This window comes from Tenrec ecaudatus, chromosome 4 (assembly GCF_050624435.1).
Source record: "Tenrec ecaudatus isolate mTenEca1 chromosome 4, mTenEca1.hap1, whole genome shotgun sequence".
Classification (NCBI taxonomy): domain Eukaryota; kingdom Metazoa; phylum Chordata; class Mammalia; order Afrosoricida; family Tenrecidae; genus Tenrec; species Tenrec ecaudatus.
In genome coordinates, this window is record NC_134533.1 from 199,942,869 (window position 1) to 199,967,233 (window position 24,365).

The 24,365-nt window shown below is 47.6% G+C and overlaps 1 protein-coding gene across 1 annotated transcript; it reads right to left on the reverse strand.

Annotated features, from left to right (window-relative positions):
- Positions 1 to 1,633: 1,633 nt before the first annotated feature.
- Positions 1,634 to 23,708, reverse strand: LOC142446162 (serine protease 46-like). Its single transcript, XM_075547906.1, has 5 exons — positions 23,633 to 23,708; positions 21,346 to 21,523; positions 20,882 to 21,141; positions 20,046 to 20,212; positions 1,634 to 1,888 (listed from the first exon to the last, which is right to left on the reverse strand). Exons 1-5 carry the CDS (start codon positions 23,706 to 23,708, stop codon positions 1,634 to 1,636), a joined length of 936 nt encoding a protein of 311 aa, XP_075404021.1.
- Between the last annotated feature and the right edge of the window lie 657 nt (positions 23,709 to 24,365).

Sequence of the window (24,365 nt, forward strand, 5' to 3'; positions counted from 1 at the left end):
GTCGGCGGTTTGAACCCACCAGCCTCCTCTTGGGAGAATGATCGGCCGTCTGTTTTCATGGAGATTCACAGCCTTGGAAGCCCTGTGGGGCAGTTCTGCTCTGTCCTAGAGAGTCTGCCAGGAGTTGAAATCCATTCCACAGCCCTGGGTCAAGGTCTCAGGAAGAGGGGAAGAGTCCCGGGGTGGTGAAAGTGGCTCAGGGCTCCAACTATTATAACCCAAAGGTTGATGTTTTGAACCCACTCCTAGGGCACCTCAGAGGCCTGGAGATGGACCAGCTTTGCCCACGTGCCCCATGCATCTGAGAGTGGATCCTTGCAGATGCAGTTGGGTTACAGTGTAGCGCGCTGTCATTTACTCTCCTGGATGATCCATGAAAATGCGTTCTAGCTTTTCATATTTCCCGCTTTTCTATTGAGGTTTTGATGTCTTCACTTTGTTATTCTTGTGAGTTGTTTTTCTGTGTAGGAAATCCAGGAGCGGTAAAGAGAGATAGTACCTGGATTAATGGAGGGGAAGCTGGTGGGGGTGGGGAATGGGGAGCTAATAAGGATGAGTATGAGACTGAGAAAATGCTCCAAACCGGGACCGTGGTGAGGACTGTGCAGCTCCCCTTGCTGTGATTGCCCGCTGCATTGTATGAGATGTGAATTAGATGCCATGGAAGCCGCTGGGAAAAACAAGGGTTTCACAGCAACTCGTTTGTGTTTGGGGGGATCTTGAGGGAGACGCCCTGGCTGCCCAGATAGCCCTCCACTCTGAGAAGGCAGTGAATCATGTCCATGAGCTTGATGGCCCCGGGGGGTGGGCATGGGTGGCTGACAGCTCCTTCAAGTGTGGGCAGCCCTCCTTGCACAGGCACACAGGAGGCAGGGCTCCATCTCCTTGCAGCTTGGGTCAGCCTGTCTTCTCTCTCCAGCATCTGACTGATGGGTACCAAGGCAGATCAGGAGTTCCGGGGCCATTTGCCATATACAATTCCTCCACACGGGCCCCACACCTCCCCTGACCCCTGCCAGGACGTGAGGTTTGGGGGGAGGCAGAAAGAGCTGGCAGGTTGTGCAGACAGACCCTCTCAGGACAGGACAAGGGGCTTGCACCCCAGAGCACAGGCACTGAGCAGGATGGCGACTGAGTTGTCCGGAGCTCCCCGGCTAGCCCGAAGAGGAAGTGTGTGTCAGAGACCCATGAGCAGGCCCTTGGGACCTGGGGGCTTGCTGGCCTGCTAGGATGACTGAACAGACACAGGATTACTCAGCCAGCCTCCTCTGTACAGAAGAGGACACTCTCCGAGGCCCCACGATGAGCAGCAGACCAGGCACAGGCTCACAACCCAGGTGCCCCTATTGGAGAAACTCGGCACGAGAGGACAGCAGGTCTGGTAAGTGGAGGTACACCAGGCTGGTAGCTGAACACTTCCAGGGATACAGCCCAAATGGAGAAGAAAGATGACTTCATTGGCTTGGTGTTCGAGGGCATCTTCACAGACAATAGAGAAGACAGAAGCTCTGGAACCCTCCCCCATGGATACCTTGCCCTGATGGCCCATGTCTCTCTGGTCTCCCCTTCCTTCTCCTAAGGACAAAACAGAGGGGAGAGGGAAGTGCCCCCCACCTCCAGGAGTGACTCCTGCTCACAGGAGCCATAGGGAACCCAGGGAGACCAGCAGAATGTAGCCCGTGAGGATGATGGGGTTCAGGAAGGCAGAGCCAGCTCGACTGATGAAATTCACGTCGTTGACCTGGCTCTTGATCCACTGGTTGAAGTGGGAAGTGCTGGTGTAGATGCTTGGTAACCGGGACCTGCTGCAGCTGAAGCCCCAGCTCACCAACCCCACTTGGATCCAGGTGTTGTTCTCCTCACACACGAGGGGACTTCCAGAGTTACTCTGCAGAGGAGAGGAAAGGGAAGTTAGGCCGCTAACAGGAGGGCCTCCCTGCAGGCCCCCGGTGACCTGTCCTGCAGGCTACCGCCACGTGTGCTGTATTAGGCCTGTGCTAGCCCCGAGGAGGCACATGGTTAATCTGATCAGTGGCCAGTAAGCTCACCTCTGGGTCCCAAGCCCCTCCCCGTTCTGCTAACACTCTGCCCTGGGGGGCCTCCAAGGGGCTGCTGTTGGTCTCACCTCTCCTACACTCCTGTTTGCAGAGAGAGTAGCCACAAAGCCAACCGGCCTCTTTGTGCACCTACATGTGCGTGCAGGAGAATGTGACTGACAAGGACCCATATCGTAAGGCAAAAAGCATGTTCACGGCAGCGTTACTCACACTAGCCAAAGAATGGTAACAACCTGAAGATCCGTCAACAGATGAATGGACGTCCAAGTAGGGTCTTGGCACAGTGGAGCATGACTTCATGGTAAGGAACAATGATGGCTCAGCATGGGGGACCCTGGACAACATGGTGCTGAGCAAAATCAGGCCTGTTGCAGGACGACGGCTAGTGGGGGAGCTCATGTGTATGCATGAGCTCATGTATGTGAAGCTATAGACAAACATACCGAAGTTAAAGGTGATGCAGAGTTGCCGGGTGTGGGGGGTGGGCGAAGTGGGGGCGAGAGGGCGTTTATGCTTAGGGGGCATTGTGTTGATGTTCATGGAGGAGGAACAATTCCAAGAGAGGGCTGAAGATGGCAGCACAACTTGAAGAAGGTAATCCATCCCACCGAGTCATCCATCCGTCATCGTGAAGGTGACCTGTATGTGTTTTGTGTCGATTTTCACTGAAATAAAAATCAGTCCATCAAAGGTCATCACTGCGAGTTTTCATGATGGTGAATTTGGGGTTGTTTCGTTCCTCCATTTCCCTTATACTCGTCCAGATTGTTGACAAGTTGTATAAATCCGAGAAGGGTCATGATTTGTTTTTGTTGGTTGCTTTTTTTTTTAATGTCATACAAGCCAAGAGTTATGAGGTATAATTTACATACTCCAGTGAAGAGTACATAAGATTTTTAAGGGAAAAAAGCCTAAAAGTTTACCTAAGAACATAACTGATGACCCACAACCCGTGCAGGGAGAGCACAGAGGGGACACAACCCAGTCAGAATGACAACCCTCAGCATTTGGTTCCTTGCAGAGTGGAAGACGGGATCCTCTAACCTTTTAATTTTCCCTAAAGAGAATTTAAAACATTGCTTTTTTTTTCTTCAAGTGTAATTGTAAACACACAGGTACGCCGGCAAGAATCCCCTGGGTTTCAAACTGAAGCATCCACGTGGGTAGGGCACAAGAGGCAAAGCCTAGATCTTTCCCAAAGCCACCCATCAGGAAAAGGACGACGCCCTCCGAGTGAAGAGAGCCTAGAAACCCGCCTCGCCCTGTGTGCCCCACCCAGACTTGCCCTCACAGCCAAGAACACTGTGGAAGGTAGTCCTGGTATGGTTGTGGTCATGGTTATGGGTTGAACTATGTCCCCTCACCCTCCACCACCCCTCCACGAAGAGAGATGCTGCAGTCCTAACCTCATGGTGCCTGTGAATATGTTCTCGGTGGGTAGAAGGCCCCTGAAGATGTTATCAGTTAACAAGACATCATACTGAAGCAGTGTGGACCTTAATCTATTATAACTCTACATAACATAGCCTCACCTTCAAAACATCACACAGCCAAAAACTTTACCCACCATGGCACAGGGCTCTATAGTCCCTGAGTCGTATGACAATTTTGGAAAAGAAGAATAAAGATTTGGGAGAGTCAGAGTAGGATGGTTTCGACCCACCAGGCCGTTAAATCTATTTCGAAGCTCTATTTGTAGAAATAGTGAAACAGGAAAATATACCACTGGCTGTGTGTGTGTGTGTGTGTGTGTGTGTGTGTGTGAGAGAGAGAGAGAGAGACCTTGGGTGGTACAAACAGTTAATGTGGTTGTCTGAGAACCTAAAGGGTGGAGTCTACCCAGAGGCACCTAGGAAGAAAGGCCTGGTGATCTACTTCTGAAACAGCAGCCATTGAAAGCCCTATGGAGTACAATTCTAGTCTGACACACATGAACTCACCCTAAATTGCAGTCAGTTCATTGGCAAGCCAAAAAGAGTGGGGGCATACTAGGATGGCAAGATGGAAACAACGTAAATCCTGTCCGTGGAAGAATAGATAACTCCACGCTAACACACACTCACAATGGAATACTCCACATCCTTAAAGAATACTGATGAAGCCATGAGACACCTGGTGGCATGGGTGGATTTGGACATTAAAGACCACCATTTTATATATATATAATTTCAAGATATATATAATTTTAAGATATATATAATGTATATATATATATACATATAATTTCAAGACAAAGGTTTTCATCCCCAAATAAACAGACTTTGATGGTTACTAGGAGTGGGAGAGAAAGGGTAGAGGGTAGAAAGGGGTTCACTTGGGTGAAGGGGGTGATAGTGTTCTATAAGAGGGAGCATAAAGTGGGAGGGGGGCTGGGGAGGGTGGGAGCCAGGGCAAGCCGAAGGGAGAAGTGACAAGTAATTGAAGTTATTGAACGCAAAAGTGATGGTCTGCAATGTCAACCTCCACATAATTCAAAATAAAAGAAGTATTTTTTTTTTAAGTGAGGCAATAGCGACCTTAGATCCTGCCAACTGCCCGCAGGGCAAATTTGAGCCTACCCAAGGAAGTGCTGAAAGTTAACGAGCAGAGAAAGAGACTGAGGAGAGAAGCGGAGGGTCCTCCCCTCCCAGTACCACTCGCCACACTATGAGGCAGGGATGAGGTTAGACACGAGGTAGGGTTTAAACCTGAATCAGACGTTCAGATTTTTAAAAGGGAGATGGTAGTGCTCCGCGTTGATTCTGACTCCCAGTGACCCCGTCCGTGTGCAGGGTCAAAACTGCTCCAAAGGGGTTTCAAGGCTCTGCCCTTTTGGAGCTCTGCTGGTGTAGGGGCTACATTTTGGGCTGCTGACCTCAAGGTTAGCAGTTTGAAACCACTAGTCATTCCTCAGGGGAAAGAGGAGGTTTTCTACTGTAAAAAGCTGCAGTCAGAACCCACTGGGACAGTTCTACTCCATCCTGGAGGGTCACTATGAGTCAGAATGGACTCAATGGCAGTGAGTTAGACATTCTGGAGCCAGATGGCCAGATCTGTCAAGGTACCTTTCGGTGGCAGTGGGTTTGAACCAACAACCTTTTAGCTAGTAGTCATGGGCATTTAAAAGCAACTAAAAATTATGCACTCTACCCAAATCAATGTTGGCAGGACTGGGAAAGATTGGATAGAGAGCATTTGGGGACAACGACTTAAAAGAATAAAACCATTTAATGTGAATACCCTAAAAAAACGGAGACACCTCTACAAATAATTAAAGAAGGAATGATGTAGCACTGTATGGTTTATACAAGGCCACGCGCACACACAGTGAAGCACTTTGTTTCTTCCAAAGACACAAACACCTGTAAGAACGTATATGACATCCATTTAAGTAGGTGTCTTTGGGGAGGAAAGGAAGTGGAAAGTTGGGGGGAGGGGGGACCCAGCTAGTGATGACTGTATCAAGCTATGACCTAAGGTATGTGATTGGCTGGCCTCTGAGTGCCCAGAGGCGGCGATGTCAGAGACAACAAAAGAGAGTGTGCCCCCCTCCAGGTCAGTTTTGAAATGCCAACTTTGGAAAGGGTGTTTTTGAGTGTTGCTGGTTGAGCTGATTCTGGATATTGTCTTCCCAATGCGAGATAAAACCAGAACCATACGCTGGGAACTTCCTTCTGAATGTAGAACAGTCTTAAATTTAAAATATGGGGAAATAAAATCTACAATTAGAATGCAAAGCTAAATGAAATGGTAGAAAGCCAAAGGCAGCACCACACATCGAGAAGCCCATGACGTGAGGAACTCTCAGAAAGACCCCGTCTAGCATACTGGTGCGATCAACAAGAAAGAAAAAAAATAAATGATTTGTGATCGAGAAGAAAAATATTCTAAACTTGATTGTGGTAATGATTCTACAACTCCTCTTGATATGATTGAGCTATTGGATTGTATGATAGGTGGATTACGTGCAGATCAAATTATCTAAAAAATGATTGCTTGTCATCATCCGTTGTCTTCATTGCACGATCAGCTTAAGACACAAAATTGGTAAAGGCAAAGTAAACATTCATGCATTAGAAAGCAGAACAAAACAGACTGGAGACGAAAAAATCAATAGCTTGCGCTTTAGAAATGAGATGGCAAGCATTTTGTAAGTGCAACCCAAAATAGCACACACACAAATGAAGGGAACGGTCTAAAACATCTCATGGTTTGAGTGGGAAGGAGACTAGAGCCACCTCCAGGGAAAATAACACTTTCTCAGCATCTAAAGAGTGCCTACAACTTCTTGTTTACGAACTTAACTTCTGGGTGAAATGAATCATTCCTAAGAAATTCATGGTTTCATTTAAACAAAGTCAAAGAGTGATAAAAAGTCTAACAAGTCCAATAAATACAGGGCAAGAAAACAAATTCCCCAAGAAGCCCTCAAAAAACAAGCAGGCCTACATGGGTTTGTAGGCAACTTCTATCTTAACACTGAAGAAGCAGATCATGTTTTTTACTTAAATTTTTTTTCATTTATGTTATTTTAAGCTTTCCAGAAAATGAACTGATAACTTGCTAGTGAAGCAGAAATCCTGACAGACTTGACAGAGAGATGCCTTCCTCCACACACTTTCCAACAGAGTCCAGCTTCAAAGTGTGTGTGTGTGTGTGTGGGTGTGGGTGGGTCGGGGGGGGGTGCAGGATGTGTGGCCATTGGCTTGTGCTGCCTGAGACTGTCCGTTCCTGGAGGCTAGTCCCTTCTCTGAGATATGTTATCCCAGGCCTGGCCCACTATTCCTGCACAGTGTATACTGAGTGAACAAATGGATGGACACCCAAGAGTTCTTGAAAAAGGCATTATGAGCCTGAATCTAGCAGACTAAGGAAACAAGAGTACACTGTGACCAGGGAGCAATCATTCCTGGAATGCAGGGTGGGTGGACACGAGGAAATCAGTTCACAGAACTGACTCAGCATATTGAGAGCTTGCAGTGTCATGTGGACAGATGGAGACAACACGGTTGATCAAACGGCGCATTCCCAAGAACACACCATAGTCAGATAGACAGGAGCAGCTCTCTCCTGGACAGACTGCCCGCCCTACCAGCACCGTGACTCCAGGTGACTCGTGAGAAGCAGGTCCATGGTCACTGACAAGAAAAGCCACAGATATGATTCAAAGTCATTTTACTGACGGATACCCAAAGCAGTGAGGGGAAAGAGAGGCAACGGAGGAGCTAAAAAAGGCAAAGCACTCCTAGTTCATATGCGGTCCTGGAAAATCTAAGAGGCAGCTGAAAACTCTTCGACACAATCCAAGGGTTCAGTAAGCTGAACACTTAGACGTCATCAACAGGAGGATGACCCTGGACAGGAGGGCCGGTGGAGGGAAAATCCAAGACAGTGGAAATCAGAAGAGGTTTGCAGATGCGACTGAAGACACTGATTAAATCTAGGTGAAATTCAAGTTTCAATCCGTGTGTGGAAGAGATGAGGTGGCCGCTGTCAGGATGAAACGGAAGTATGTAACTCCTAAACCACCCAAAGAGAAAGAAGTCCCTGAATAGCACTTTTAAGCATTCAGCTCCAAGCCCAAAAGTTGGCGGCTGCAACTCACAGGCTCTAGCGCAGTTCCGCTCGCTACCGCACGGGGTCTCCAGGAGCCAGAGTCAACTCACCACCAGCTAAAACAGGAGGAACGTAGAGTGAAGGAAAAGTCAAATCAGAACATGCAATGGGGCACAAAAAGGGACATTATTCTTGGGATGTGGATTTGAAAAGATCCTCAGATGTGTTGAAGAAAAAGAAAACAAAAAACTAGCATCTAGCCTTAAAGCTGCCCACAAGAGAGACCCTGAAAAGGAAAGAATTGCATGTATTTGGGAAGACTGAACAATGCTGGAATGTAATTCAATTGCAATGCCTTGCAATTCAGCAAGAAAAAGAAATGAGGCACACATATTGAAAAGACGGAGGGAAATCTCCCATTGTTTGTAGAGGATAGGTCTCAACAAAAGGAAATCAACTATCTCTAGAATGGTTGCTGGTTACCAGATAATATTTTTAAATTTTAATCAATGTACAACACAAACAGAAAATATAATGAAAGAAAATAGACTTCAGAATAGGGAAAAAATATGTAACTTCTAGGAATAAACACAAGAAGCAAGCACAAGGCCCAGCTACAAATTCATTCCAGGGACACTAAGAAACAGAGCCAAGTAAAAAGACATCTATTTTTTCCCTAAATTATTTGTCTATTAATTCCCATCAAAATCGCCACATGATTTTCTTTTAGACATTTCAAGAAAAAGAAAGCTAGATTCTCTTTCTTTCAGCCTTTCAAATGAATCAAAATTGAATTAATAAAAAAGATTAGAACCTGTTTGAGTAAATAATTTATATTCTTAGGGTTTAAAAAGCATGGCTAAGTACAGTTCCAAAATTGATAATAGAAATGATGATAAATGAGAACACAAAAAAATTTAATAATAATATAGGGAAGGAATGCACACACACAAGGCTAGTGATGGACAAATGGGGTAAAAGATTGTAAAACATCTTACAAAGGATTACAATTTCTAATATCTATTCATATCCTAAAATAGTATTTTGTAGTTTCTTATTTTGAATTAATTTCAGATTTACTTAAAGTTGCAAGAATATTATTTGCCAAATGAACTAATTAAGCAAACCTCATTTTTGCTTTGCTCTCTCATTATCTAGCTATCTTGACATTTTTCATGATCTATCATGTAGATAACTATGATACACACATGCATACATGCATGGAGGTCTTTAAAATATGTGTTATAAGAAATGTATGTGTAGATTTCAGGGTTTTAGTTTTAGTTTCCACCAAAATAAACTCCTACTAACGTTATAACATCTCTGCACAGGATGTAGTTTAAGACACTGAGGAGGATAAGACACATAGTGATATAGTATGTGGGGTCTTAAAGGCTTAAAGTTAAACAAGTGGCCATGTAGCAGAGAAGCAATAAGCCCACATGGAAGAACCACACCAGCCTGTGTGATCATGAGCTGTAGGCAGAATTAGGTAACAGCCACCAGAAGACCCAAAGCAAACAAACAAAAGACATCTTGTTGAGAATGACAGGGTCAGAGCAGCGACACAAGACCCTTAGACAATAGGACATCCCCTCACAGAAAGGTCACAAGGAAGGGATGAGTCAATCACAGCAGTATAGCACCAATGAAACACAAGATTCCTCTGGTTCTTTGAGGCTTCCTCACTCCCTACTATTATAGCGCCTGTACACTGGTACAGATAAGAGCTCACACAGACAAGGAATCAAGGTCAGATAAGCCCCGCGGGAACAGAATTGGGAGTAGCAATACCAGGTCGATAGGGAGAAGGTAGGGGGGGAAGGGAGTACTGATCACAATGATTGATGCATAATTATAGTCCCTACCCACCAGGGGAATGAACAACAGAAACGTGAGTGAAGGGAGACAGTGATCAGTGTAAGACATGAAAACAATAATAATTTACAAGTTATCAAGGGGTCACGAGGGTGGGAGTGGGGAGCGAGGGGGAAAAGAGCTCATACCAAGGGCTCAAATAGAAAGTAAATGCTTAGAAAATGATGATGGCAACATATGTACAAATATGCTTGAAACATGTTTGATGTTATAAGAGCTGTTAAGAGCCCCCAATAAAGTTATTTTTAAAAGAAGGATAAGGCATTGGTTTGTGGGAAAGATCATTACTTACAGAAACACCCAATGGGAGAATACACCTGGTATTATGTTCCTAAGTGGGTACTTATGACCTAAGGTTTTTAAAACAGTTTTATTGGCATATATAACACAATTCAATAGTTCAATCATATCAAGAAGAGTTGTACAGTCAACTTTAGAACACCCCCCCCCAATGGTTAAATCACTTTTAAAATGAGTTGTGCAATCACCATCAGTTATAGTGCTCTCTCTCCCCTCCCACATGCACTGTTTGCTCCCCCAGTCCCCTCACCCTCCCTGTCTCCCACCCGCACCCCTACCTCCCCTGCAAACCCTTGCATCAGTTCTTATTCCTATGCATCTACTCCTGTGCTTCACAAACTGGGAAAGACAACAGAAACAAGGCGGTAAAGATCAAATAATAATAATAATACAGAGATACAAATACAAATAGTGAGTAAGATAGAAAAGACCTCTCTGAATATTTAAAAGGCCAGAGAAGAAGTTTTTGTCATGGAACCAGCAAGAAATTTTTGCACCTAGAAGAATTTCAGGTTGGGTCAAGGGGGAGGTTAACTGTCCAAGTTATCAAGTTCGATCCAGGATAATCACAATTACAATGATCCCTATCTGGTAGTGAAGCTGTTCGAGACCCTTCACTGTGGCTAGAAGGGATCTGCCAGCAGCTTACTCTGTAGGTGGGTTTGGGGCTCCCACTGTCCGTAGCCTTCTACAAATTGGGTCACAATTTATTCTCTGGCACTTTTCCCTTTGCCATATTTGAATTTTGTTAATTTGACCTGGTTTCTATTCAGACCTTGCTGACCCAGACCACCATGCTACAGACAATTGAGACGTTAGACCCATGCTTTTGAGGGTCTAATATTGAAGAGTACAAGAAAAGAGAATATGCTCTAAAATGGATCATCATGAGGATTGCATAACTCTTTTAAATATGACTAAGCCATTAAATTGTGATTATGTGAATTATACATCAACAAAACTTTAAAATAAAAATTTAAAGCATCGATTTGAAAAGAGTCCTTAGCAGAGCAACATGAATTCTGCTAAAACTGAAGCAAGAACAAACATCAAATTTGTGATGACACTTTGGTGGAAGACGATGAAACCCAGAAATCATCAGCATACAGACAACTCATCTTTGATAAGGGCCAAAAAAATATCCAATGGGAAGTAGATGCCCTCTTTAACAAATGGTGCTGGGAAAATGGATATTTACCTGCAGAAAAATGAAGCAAGACCCTTATCTCACTCTGTGCACACGAATAAACTCAAGGTAGATCACAGATCTTGAAGTTAAACCCCAAACTATTAGGACCATTAATGAAGGAACTGGGACCAACTTGAGAACTTTGACACAGAGAATACATAGGCTATCACAAATAGGGAAGGACACAAACACAGAGGAGGCACAAATTGACAAATGGGATATACTGAAGATAAAACACCAGTGTACATCGAAAGAATTCACCAAGAGAGTAATAAGAGAGTCCACAGACTGGGAAAACATCTTTAGCAATGACACATCAGACAAAGGCCTTATTACTAAAATCTACAATACTCTGCTAGCTTCCAAAAAGAAAAAAAACTAATTGCCCACTGAGGAGGTGGGCAAAGGACCTGAACAGAAATTTCACAAGGGCAGAAAATCGAATAGCCAACAAACATATGAGAAAATGTTCCCGATCTTAGCCATAAGAGAAATGCAAATTTAAACAACAATGAAGTACCACCTAACACCCTCAAAGATAGCCCAATTAAAAAAAAAAATCAGAAAGCAACAAGTGTTGGAGGGGCTGTGGGGAGACAGGAACTCTCATCCACTGCTGGTGGACCTGTAAGTATGTACAGCCATGATGGAAATCGATCTGGTGATTTCTAAAACAGATGGAAATCGAGTTACCGTACGACCCAGCAATCCCCCTACTGGGCATATACCCAGAAGTGGCATGAAACAAACCGATGCCAGACATCTGTGCTCCAATGTTCATTGCGGCACAGTCTACAATTGCAAGGAGTTGGAAATAACCCAAATTTCCATCAACTGACGACTGGATTAAAAAGCTGTGGTACATACATACAATGGAGTCCTACGCATCGCTAAAAAGCAGTGATGAACGTATGAAGCACATGGTAAGTGAAGTAAGCTAAGCACAAAAGGACAAGTACAACATGAGTCTGCTTTTAAAAAAAATTCAAAGGGGGTATAGGGAAAAAGCTACTGTATACAAACATTCCTAGGGTGAGGACCAGGTAGTATGGCAGGGACCAGACCAAATCCAAGGATACATATGGTAGCCAATTAAAAAGGAGGGTGGGGGGGATATAATAATAAAAAATAAATGGGTAGCGGGGGCACAGGGCAATAACCCACCCAAGGGAAGGGTATTGTTTATATCTCCACAGGGAAATAGAGACCAGACTTCAACCCAATGCTCCAAGATGTGAATGCAACACGCTGGCGTGGAGTGGGGAACCAGTGGAGAGGTCTGAGGGGCAGGCCCCAATCCCCACTACTATGTGGACACCTGCCCCTCCCCACAGAAGAATTTATTTCAAAGGATGGCACTGAATCTGCAACTCCGGGAGATAGACATATCTGATCAGAGTGTGTGGGAGCAGATGAAGGTGATGGAGAGAGTGGAGCACATTCTGGTCCACCAGGTCTTGAGGACGATGTTCCCAATTACAGCAGCCAGTCCACAGAGAATAGACCACATGGCCGGCCCCACTATGAGACATGATGTTCCTCACTGACCCATAGCCCTACAGGGGACAACACCGGAGACACAGTGTGGGAATTGCGCCCGATCTAATCCCGCCACACCGAGGCAAAACACTAAGGGGGTGCAACAGAACAGCAAGGGAATGGAGTGGCGAGGTCCCCATGGAATGCTGAAGGTGGACTTTGGGGCCAGGGCGTGGTGCCCCAACAGACTGGACTAGAAAACACGCCTAAAGGCCAACAAATAGTCCTTGAACTAACTACAAACTTTTCTTTCTTGTTCTGTTTTGTTTTTTTGTCATTGGTTTGTTGTTGTTGTTTTATTGTATATTGTTGCTTGGTTTTGTGCATGTTATTATCTCTGCAGGTCTGACTAAATAAGATAGGCTGGATGAACAATCTGGAGGAGAAAACAATGGGATGAACAGTTCTGGAGGGACATGGGAGAGGGGGAAGTGGAGGGAAAGGTAGTGGTGTTAACAAACCGAGGGACAAGGGAACAACAAGTGATCCAGATCGGTGGTGAGGAGGGTGTAGGGGGCCGGGTAGGGTGTGACCAAGGGTAATGTAACCAAGAGGAATTACTGAAACCCAAATGAAGACTGAGCAAGATAGTGGGACAAGAGGTAAGTCAAAGGAAATAGAGGAAAGAGCTGTGAGGCAAAGGGCATTTATAGAGGTCTAAATAAAGGCATGTACATATGCAAATATATTTATATATGAGGATGGGGAAATATATCTGTATGCATGTATTTATAGGTTTAATATTAAGGTAGCAGATGGACATTGGGCCTCCACCCAAGTACTCTCTCAATGCAAGAATATTTTCTTCTATTAAATTGGCATTCTTTTTTTTAACATTTTATTAGGGGCTCATATAACTCTTATCACAGTCCATACATATACATACATCAATTGTATAAAGCACATCCACACATTCCCTGCCCCAATCATACTCAAAGCATTTGCTCTCCACTTAAGCCCTTTGTATCCGGTCCTCTTTTTTTTTTTCCCCTCCCTCCCCGCTCCCCCCCTCCCTCATGTGCCCTTGGTAATTTATACATCGTTATTTTGTCATATCTTGCCCTATCCGGAGTCTCCCTTCCCCCCCGCTTCTCTGCCGTCCATCTCCCAGGGAGGAGGTCACATGTGGATCCTTGTAATCAGTTCCCCCTTTCCAACCCACTCACCCTCCACTCTCCCAGCATCGTCCCTCACACCCTTGGTCCTGAAGGTATCATCCACCCTGGATTCCCTGTACCTCCAGCCCTCATATGTACCAGTGTACAGCCTCTGTCCTATCCAGGCCTGCAAGGTAGAATTCGGATCATGGCAGTTGGGGGGAGGAAGCATCCAGGATCTGGGGGAAAGCTGTGTTCTTCATCAGTACTACCTCACACCCTGATTGACCCATCTCCTCTCCTGAACCCCTCTATGAGGGGATCTCCATTGGCCGACACTTGGGCCTTGGGTCTCCACTCTGCACTTCCTCCTTCATTCAATATGGTATATATATACACATACACACATATATCTTTTTTTTTTTTGCATGATGCTTTATACCTGGTCCCTTTGGCACCTCGTGATCGCACTGGCTGGTGTGCTTCCTCCATGTGGGCTTTTTTGCTTCTGAGCTAGATGGCCGCTTGTTCACCTTCAAGTTTTAAGACCCCAGACACTATCTCTTTTGATAGCCGGGCATAAATTGGCATTCTATGATGCTTACACAACACAATCGCTGAAGACAAAGTGGGTGAATAAGCAAATGTGGTGAAGAAAGCAGATGGTGCCCGGCTATCAAAAGATATAGCATCTGGGGTCTTAAAAGCTTGAAGGTAAACAAGCAGCCATCTAGCTCAGAAGCAACAAAGCCCATATGGAAGAAGTGCACCATCCTGTGTGATCATGAGGTGCTGAAGGGATCAGTTATTAGGCATCAAAGAACAAAAACTCATATCATTGTGTGCTCACCTCCACGATATGATCGCTGAAGACAAATGGGTGCATAAGCAAATGTCACGAAGAAAACTGATGGTGCCCAGCTACCAAAAGATAGAGCGTCTGGGGTCTTAAAGGCTTGAAGGTAAACAAGCAGCCATCTTGCTCAGAAGCAACAAAGTCCACATGGAAGAAGCACACCAGCCTGTGCGATCATGAGGTGTCGAAGGGATGAGATATCAAGCATCATCAGAACAAAAAATCTTACCATAATGAATGAGAGGGGGAGTGCGGAGTGGAGACCCAAAGTCCATTTGTAGGCCACAGGAGATTCCCTTGCAGAGGGGTCTAGGGGAAGAGATTAGCCAGTCAGGGTGCGATGAAGCAACAATGAAAAATACAACTTTCCTCTAGTTCCTACATGCTTCCTACACCTCCCCCCACCCCAACTATCATGATCCGAATTCTCCTTGTAAGTCTGGCTAGACCAGAGGATGTACACTGGTTCGGATAGGAACTGGAAACACAGGGAATCCAGGACGGATTATCTCTTTAGGACCAGTGGTGTGAGTGGCAATACTGGGAGCGCAGAGGGAGGGTGGGTTGGAAAGGGGGAACCGATTACATGGATCTGCATGTGACCTCCTCCCTGGAGGATGAACAACAGAGGATTGGGTGAAGGGAGACATCGGACAAGGCAAAATATGACAAAATAATAATTTATAAATTATCAAGGGTTCTTGAGGGAGTGGGGAGTGGAGAGGGAGGGGGAAAATGAGCTGATGCCAGGGGCTTAAGTGGAGAACAAATGTTTTGAGAATGATGAGGGTAATGAGTGTACAAATGTGCTTTACACAATGGATGGATGTATGGACTGTGTTAATAGTTGTATTAGCCCCTAATAAAATGATTTTTAAAATCATTTTATTGGGGGATCGTACAATTCTTATCACAATCCATACATCCATCCATTGTGTCAAGAACATATGTATATTTGTTGCCATCATCATTCTCAAAACATTTGCCTTCTACTTGAGCCCTTAATATCTGCTGCTCATTGTCCCCCTCCCTCCCCACTCTCCCCTACCTCGTGAACCCTTCATCATTCATATATTATTATTACCTTGTCATATATTACACTGTCTGACGTCTCCCCCTGCCCTCTTCTCTGCTGTCCCTCCCCCAGGGTAAAATGATTTTTTTAAAAGAAATTTCATAGGGACAATGCCTCCAAAGAAGTAGCAGTTTACAAACGGAAGTCTTGTTTTAAGAAAGGACTAGATAACGTTGAGGATAAAGTTTAAAGCAGTTAACCATTCACACCAGTTCTGGGGACAGAATTATTCGTATTTGTGCTCTAATTGAAGAGGAGTGATGATTAACAGGAGAAATAATAGCCAACATCATACACATCTCATTTAGCTCAATTTACACAGTCCTGACTGTGTTAGTCTGGGTTGAATAAAGATAAGAATTCAAAGACACACTCATATGTGTATAAGAAAGAACTTCATATACAAGAGCAGTTGAATATTGAGAAAACATCTCAACCCAGGCCAGAACAAATCCATAAGTCTGATATTAGCTCATATGTTTGATACCAATCGATAAAGTCCTCTTCATACTCACAGAACACATGCAATGACACCGAATGCAGAAAGACCACAGGCCAGTGGGTGGGAAGTCTTGTGGATCCAGTGGCGTTTTAAGCATCTCAGCACTGGCGGGGGTCTCCACGTGGCACCTTTAGCTACAAGGCTCTGACTGCCATCAGCCTCTCTCCATGTGTCTTCTCAACAAGGATGTCTCACAGGGAGTAAGCCAAGAGTGCGTCTCCCGCCTCTAAGGAGGACAAACCAGGAGTTCCCCAAATCCTCAGGAGAAGGCCATGGCCACACAGAGGCCTCATTGGCTGTGACCTGATTGACAGGCTAGAGTCCATCCCTGCACTCTTAATCCTCAAATCGACACCAGATTATGTAACTACCTCACTGACTGAAAAATTAAAGCTGAGCAAACTTTATGCTCGATAGGTACTCAAACTGTTGCGTTCAATTCAGCTGCAAATAAGGGTAGAGATTTCAGTGGAAAGTTTAAACAAGTCATAGATACTAAGATCCTGAAGCGGGATTTGGAAGTATTGTAGCAGGAGATAAAATGACTTTACCAGTACGGTCCTGAAGACAAAGCACCGGCTACCAAGAGGTGAGCGTGATCCAGTCAAGGGCCAGGGTCACAGTAATAGATTTCTTGGTATCCTTAGGGCATTTGGCTGTTCGTTTGCTGGAGGGCCAAAGAATGGGACCAGCTGCATGTTCTGAGAGCGCTTTGAGAAAGTTAGTCAAAGCCTTAACAGAAAAAGGCCTAGCAAAACTTCACCAGAAAGTCTGTGTTCACCACGAAAATGCTCCTGCTCATTCTTCTCATCAGAGCAATTTTTAAAGAGTTTTGTAGACATAGGAGGGTAAGTCCACAAGCATTGCTACTCGGGTTCCAGTTCATACATGCACCGGTTTACTTCAAGCGCCATGTCTAAATGGGTCTTTGTGGTCAGCGGCTGGTGGCCGGCACGTCCTCCAAGCAGTTCAGTTGTCAGACTCCCACAAGGGCGTCTTCAAAATAAAGGTTCAATTGAAGCAGCGGCTTCCGAACGGATTTGCTAGGTCAGTTCCATTCATGGCCGAAAGGTTGGTTTAGAAGATTAGGATGACTGTTTCCGGGGATCCCCAAGGGGTATTCTTGGTAGATTTATCTTTCCATGAATACAATTCACCCACTCAAACTTAGAAGGTAACGGGGAAAAAAGAGGACCTGATGCCAAGGGCTTGAGTGGAGGGCAAATGCTTTGAGAATGATGAGGGCAATGAATGTACAGATGTGCTTTACACAATTGATGTATGTATGGACTGTGATAAGAGTTGTATGAGCCCCTAATAAAATGTTAAAAAAAAAAAGGTAACACAGCTGTGCTACAAGAATCTTGCTGAGAACCCTTAGCGCACCCCTCCTACAACCCTGATCTTGCCCCTTCAAACGTAGTTTTGTTTCCAAACTTGAAGAACACTTCACAGAACCACAATTTGAGTCCCTCAAGGAAGCCCAGACTGCTGCTTTGGCATGGTGTCAACAGAAGAGCACAGAATTCAGTAGGGGAAGATGAGCGAGACGGAAACGCTACCTTCAGAAGTGGACAGACATGCCACTGGGTTGGCCTCAGCTCATAGACACCTGAGAACAAACACTGCCTGATCCTGTGCTGTTGCCACGGCATTGCTTCGTCTGAGCCACTGATGGAGTCAATCCATCTCCTTGATGGTCTTCCTCTTGGTCACTGATCCTCTACCGAGCATGGTGCCCTTCTCTATGGACTGGTTTCCCCTGATGCCATATTCCACATACATGAGATGAAGTCTTGCCATCCTACTTGTAAGGAGCATTCTGGCTGTAATTCTTCCAAGACACATTTGTTTGATCTTTTGGCAGGCTATGGTACTTTCAATATTCTTCACCAACACCATAATTCAAAGACATCAGCTCTACTGAAATCTTCGTGAGTCATTAGCCAGCTTTCAAATGCCTATGAGGCAATTGAAAATAACATGGTCGGGTGATATATCCAGATGACATCTTTGCTTCTTAACACTTTCAAGAGCTTGTTCCACAGATTTGCCCAATGGAATACATCATTTGATCTCTTCAGTGCTGTTTCCATGAGCACAATAAATCCTGGATCCAAATAAAAATGAAATCTTTGACAGCTTCACTCTTTTCTATTTATCATAGGGTTGCTTTTCAGAGATTGGAGCCGTGGGGCCACTCAGTCCATGGGCATCATAAAATTTACATCTGTGTTCTATAGCTTAGTTTGATGAGTGATGGATGGGGCCTTAAAAGCCTGCGAGTATCTCCTTAAGATACAAATCTCAGTGTCTTCTCATCAGGAGCAAAAAGAAAGAAGGAAGCCAAAGACCTGAAGAATAAACTGGTGCGCAGGACTAATAACCTACAGAACTGCAGGTTCACATCGCCCTGAGACCGGGAGCCCTAGATGGTGCCCGGCTGCACTAACAACCATCCTGATCAGGCCCCCGTAGCGGGATCTTGAGAGAAGAGGCGAACAAACGAGGAACAGAACTTAAATTCTAAAAAGTCCATACTACCAGACCGGTTGAGACTAGAGGATTCCCAGGACAATCTCCCCAAGATATTCCATAAACTTTGACCCCAAACTATCCCAACCCCAGCCCGAGTAGTAAACAATTACTTTTTAGCTAAATGGCAGGTCAGCTCATAAAACAAAGAATATTACCAACGAGTGACATATTGGTTGTGCTTTGGGCTGCAGTACAAAACCACCAGCAGCTCCAAGGGAGCAAGATCAGAATTTCTACTCCTATCAACAGAAGCACATAGGGGCAATTCTACCCTGACCTGGAGGGTCCCTATGAGTCACAATAGACTTGAAGGCAGTGAGGGTTTTTTTGGTTTTGTTTTGGGGTGTGGGGGGGTAGATTAGACCAAAATGATAAAAAAAATCACTCTAAAACAAAAAGGAAAGAATAAGGTGGGAGGGAAACCATATCATTGGAAGCAAAATATCCAGAAGGGAATTCAGGACCCACTTGGAAATTGAACCAGTGTCTCTGAGTAATTTGTGTAATGACTGTTCATTGAGAACATCACTGACTGTGTAAACCTCCCCCCAAACCACAATAAAATATTACACCATGAGTGTGTGTATGCATATGTATGTATGTATGTATGTATGTATGTATGTATGTATAAAAGTCTATGGAGCACAGTTCCTCTCTGATGGCCGATTTGCCATCAACTTGACGGCACTTGGTTGTACTGAAGATGGAGGTATGCCCAGCCCTTGACCCACCATTGCCTGAGGAGTCACCCTACTGAGACCCCCTGACAGCTACACACAGGAAGGTGTGTGTGCGAAAATGCAAAGCAGCAGGAACTATGATATAAAACAAAAGATCGGACTGTTTACAGACAAGAGAACAGCTAGACGGTGGCATATTCACAACAGATAATGCTCAGCATTGTGAATGAAGAACTTTGAGCTGCATGCACCCAGAAGGAGGAATCGACAATGCACAGCACTGAATGGAAGATGCAAGAGGCCGGCGCGGGTTTACAGAGTGATGCTGCTTACGCAAAGCTGCCTCTGCCGGCCCCCGTGGGAGGAGCCCTGGTGGGCGTCTCGCCTACAAGGTGGGCTGCTCACCACCAGGTCGGCAGGTGGGCAGTTTGAGACCACCAGCCGCTCGGGGGGACAGACACAAGAACGTGCTGTTCCGTGGAGAGGGTGGCTGTCTCGGCAAGCCCCAGGGGCAGTTCTACCTGTCTCAGCGGGGGCTCTAAGTCAGAACCAGCGAGCGGCAGTGAGTTTGAGTTATTTGTTGCTCGTTTGCCCCCAGCCAGTCGTGGGCAGCTGTGCGGGCGTTTTCAGATGACCCGATGACCGGGGAGTGATCATTGTGGACGCCCTCGGGGCATTCTCCCTCCCGGTTCACTGACTGGGAAACTGAGATCTAGAGGAAGAAGGAGCCCCAATGCTATTCGACAAGGAAGACATGCCGCCCCCAATCCCTCCCCACCCTGGGCCCCACGCTCCGCACCTGGCAGTATTTCACGCCCCGCTCCAAGCTGCCGCACAGCATGTCGTTCCCGATGAACTTCTGCTGGCCCCTCTTGACGAGGAATTGGTATTTCTGATTGCACATGTTGTTGGGTAAGATCCTGACAGACACCTCGTGAAGATTGTAGAGGGTGGGCATCTGGGTCGCTGAGGGCAGCGCTGTGGTCCCTGAGGAGAGAGACACCCTGCCTGCCATCCCCACACCCACTCTACAGCCCACCTGCTCCTTGAGCTGGGAGGCAGGTCCGTTTCCTCCAATGGTCATTCATAAAGGCCTCCCCCCACAGCCCGACTTTGTGAAAGCCCCAGCTCCTCAGAGAACTGAAGTAAAGGTTCCCCAGGCGGTCAGGCACCGAATGAATGGGAACCAGGAGAGATGTCGCCCCCATTTCAGACTCTGTGAGGGTAGGGTGAAGGGCCAAGCACCATTTCATGGCCACCCAACCAGGGGCAAGATCCCAAAGTGAAATCCCCAGGGTGGCACCCAGAGGGGCCAATACCCCAGGAATGATGGGTGCCTTGAGAGACCAGTGGGCACCCTGCTTCCTGAGAGCGTGGCTTTGTGCCAGCTGCATACAAAGACCCGGCAGTGACCGAAGTGGTGTTTTTTCTTGCTGGTGTTGCAGTTGGGGGCTTGGCACTGGATTTAACTTTAGGACCCGAGGCCTGTGCAGGCCACAAGCATCCTTCCCACAAAGGTCGGGGCAGTGCAAGGCAAGGGAGATGCTCTGCAGGTGGACTGCGGGGCCGGGGTGGGTGGAGACGCTGCGCTGTGAGGGGGCAGAGGTCCTGGGCCCGCCACATGCCTCCACTCACCTTGCTTCCCCGCCTTTCCCCATGCAATGACCCAGCACAAGGAGCCAACAGGTGGCCTGTAGTTGGTACTGGGGAGGCAAACGGGCTGGACCTGCTGGGACCAAGCCACGGGCTTCTGCAGCTTCAGGAGGGCAATGTCCTGGGAGGCAAGATTGTCGAACCCCCGGTGGATCACGATGTGAGTGACCAGGAGCTGTGTGCCATTCTCAGAGAAGTGCTGGGTTCCCACTTTCACCAAGTAGTTGCTTTCATTCTTGGATCTGCAGGGTCACGAATGCGAGGCCGGATCGTCAGCAGGCTGGCTGGGCGGCCAGACATGGCTGCAGACACACGGACACCCAGCCAAGACCCCTACTCCCAGAGTGTCAAAGTCATCAATCCCCCTAATCCTCTCTCCCCAACTCCCTCCACCCCACCTCTTCTCCCCACACAGCAGGCCCAGGAGCCGCCAGCCATGGACTGACCTTTGTAAGCAATGGGCAGCTGTCAGGACCCACTGCTCGTGAAAGAGGGAGCCACTGCAGACATACACGCCCAGGAAGAGGATGCTCACTTGCCACGGCCACTTGCCTTCCTCCACCACCTTCCCCTTCACCACCCTGCAGGAGATGCTGGTCTGACCGCAGACGCCAAACACGGGCACTGGGAAAAGAGAAGAAGGGGGGCTGTGCTAGCCCCCCCACCCCGAACCTCGTGGTCAGTCCTCAGACCCTACACACAGTTAACTGTCAGGACACAGTCCCTTTCCAGCCAGTCACGACAAGTGGCCACTGCCACGTGCACACGTGGGGAAGGGCAGTGAGAGTCCTATTGAGAAACACCTGTACACGGCACCCCTCTCGAGCTTGTGAAGAGGTGAGGCATTACCAAGGGCTGACCCCAGCCCCCATTCATATAAGCAGCTAGTCGGGGGTGGGGGGTGGGGGTGAGTGGCAGGACTCCGTGAGCAGAGCGGCCTGAAGGGTGGACAGTGGTGAAGGGCCGGTTTCACAAAGACCACAGTCTCTGTGCTACACAGGCAAGGAGTCGTCGTGCATGTTGGTCCACCGCCTCCCCGCCCCTCCACAGCCCGCCTTTCAGCGAGTGTCCGAGTGTCCGTGGAGTGGGGTGCCAGGGGAGGAGGCTGCACTAAACCGGATGTGCGATGAGAAGGAAAGTGAGAGAGCAGCTGGGGCAAGATTGGAGGGAAAGAAAGGGGTTTTCGAGTAGGCCTGGTGACACTAATCCAGGGGTCCTCAAACTATGGCCCGCAGGCCACATGCGGCCCGCCAAGGAGATTTATCTGACCCACCGGGGTTTTTGTCCAGTTTTGTTTTTTACTTCCAAATAAGATATGTGCAGTGTGCACAGGAATTTGTTCATATTGTTTTTTTAAACTATAGTTCGGCCCTCCAATGGGTCTGAGGGACAGTGAACTGGTCCCCTGTTTAAAAAGTTGAGGACCCATGCACACTGTTAGGGAGGGACTCTGGACCTCCTCACAGAGGGGTCACCAGTACCAGGTTCGCACCATCACCAGTCGTGCCGGCATGGAGTCTCTGTCTCATTCCAACACTCAGGGTACCTGTAGGCCAAGCGTGGCACTGAGAGGCTTGCCCTTCCTTCCCTGGGCGCATCCATGGTGAGGACAACAAGAAACAGATCAGGTGACCCACACGGACCAGTGGGATCAACCACCCGGTGCTCGGCACTAGCACAGTGTCGCCCTCCACAGAGACAGGCACTCTGTGGCTCAGGCGGATTTGCCCTCAGACCAACTCCACCTGCTCCATGGAGGCCCAGAATCGGAGCTAGGAGCTGCCGGGCACATGTCCATCCCCGACTCCACGTCGTGACAGGCACAAACAACTCGCTCAGCCCGCCCCTTGGAGCAGCACGCCAGGAGGCCACCCTAAAAGGCCACTGATGCTGCAGGGCAGTGGAGCCTCGTCCACCTCTTCAGAAGAGACCATTTCAGCATCCAAACGCATCCATTCACTCGCTGATGCGCTGTTCTGAGAGGACGGCCACATGCTGACGGGAAAGGGCAAAGTCCCTGAGTTGGGAACACATCCCCACTCCCAGCCACGGCCCCCTGGCATGTTGTCACAACAAGCAGCAGAAGGGGAAGCTGTGGCTCGGTGGGCAGTAGGTGACACAAGCCACAACTGCCACCCCAAGATTATGTGTGGTGGTCAGTTAGGGTGGGGGACTGGAGACCCTCTGTTGCTTGGGGCCCTAAACTCTTCACCCACCAAGAGTCTATGGAAGTCTGCTGTGGAGGTCATCATTGATAAGTTGGGTGAACTTTCTGGGCCTGGGTTTCCAACACTGAAATATGGCTACCGCTCAGGCCCACCTGCTCGGCTTTGAGACATCAAGTCAGCTGAATGGACTGCAACACAGGACATGCGGTCAGTCCCACTTCACCTCACCCCCATCCTCCATCAAACCTCACCCCCATCCTCCATCAAACCTCACCCCATCCTCCATCAAACCTCACCCCCATCCTCCATCAAACCTCACCCCCATCCTCCATCAAACCTTACCCCATCCTCCATCAAACCTCACCCCATCCTCCATCTCCTAAGATTGCCCTCCCGCACCAGCCCCTCCGTTCCACGGATACTAGTTTGCCTCCCATCCTGAATGAGGCTCCTCCCTGATGTGCTCGGCTGCCCACAGGTTGCAACAACCCCTTTGCCTCACACACTCTGGTGAGGACATGCCCACCAGGACCTGGGCACTAGAGCCCTTCAGGCATGGGGATACAGGCATAGGCCTCCAGACAGGAGAGCCTCCTTCCTCTCCCCACCTCCTTGAGCTCTACCTTCACGAAGGCTCCCATGACTGGCAGAATAGGCAGGTGAAAGAGGGCCCTCCTCACACCCAGACCCAATTGACATTGCAAGCTGGTGCCCAGCCCTTAATTTGTCCTCATAATGGGGCTGGGGAGGGGGGTGGGGCAAGGACAGGCAGGAATCTCAGCAGTGCAAGGATTCTAGAACCCATGGTTTGTTCAATCGAGGCAGGGAGTGGCCCTCTGCTCCCTGTGGGCAGCAGAATGCTGAGGCGGCAGTAAGGCCATGGTAAGGCCTGTCAGGTCCATGAGGTGGTGAGGCTGCTGGACACCTCCCTGATGGTGCTCCTAGTGCCCAGCCTGGACCCTGTGACCTGGCATCTGTCCTATGACGGTGCCCCTTGGACTCAGCCCTCAGCAGCACCTCGATGCCCCGCCCTGGCCCTCGGCAACGCCCCTGGACCCAGCTCTGAGTTGGCCTTGGACAGTGTCATGTGTCTGGCCTGTGTCAGCACCTGATCCCTGAAGCCCCTCAGGAGACGTGGAAACGTAGCCCTACAGCGTGTGCCTGAGAGGGGTGGCTTCCTGCATCCCAGTGGGTTTGGTAGTGAGGTTAGGTGTGTGTTTGGCTTGGGAGGGTGGCGTTCCGAGAGGCAGGTGATTGCCCGCAGGGCCTTGTGGGCCTGGATTTCATAAATCAGCGGG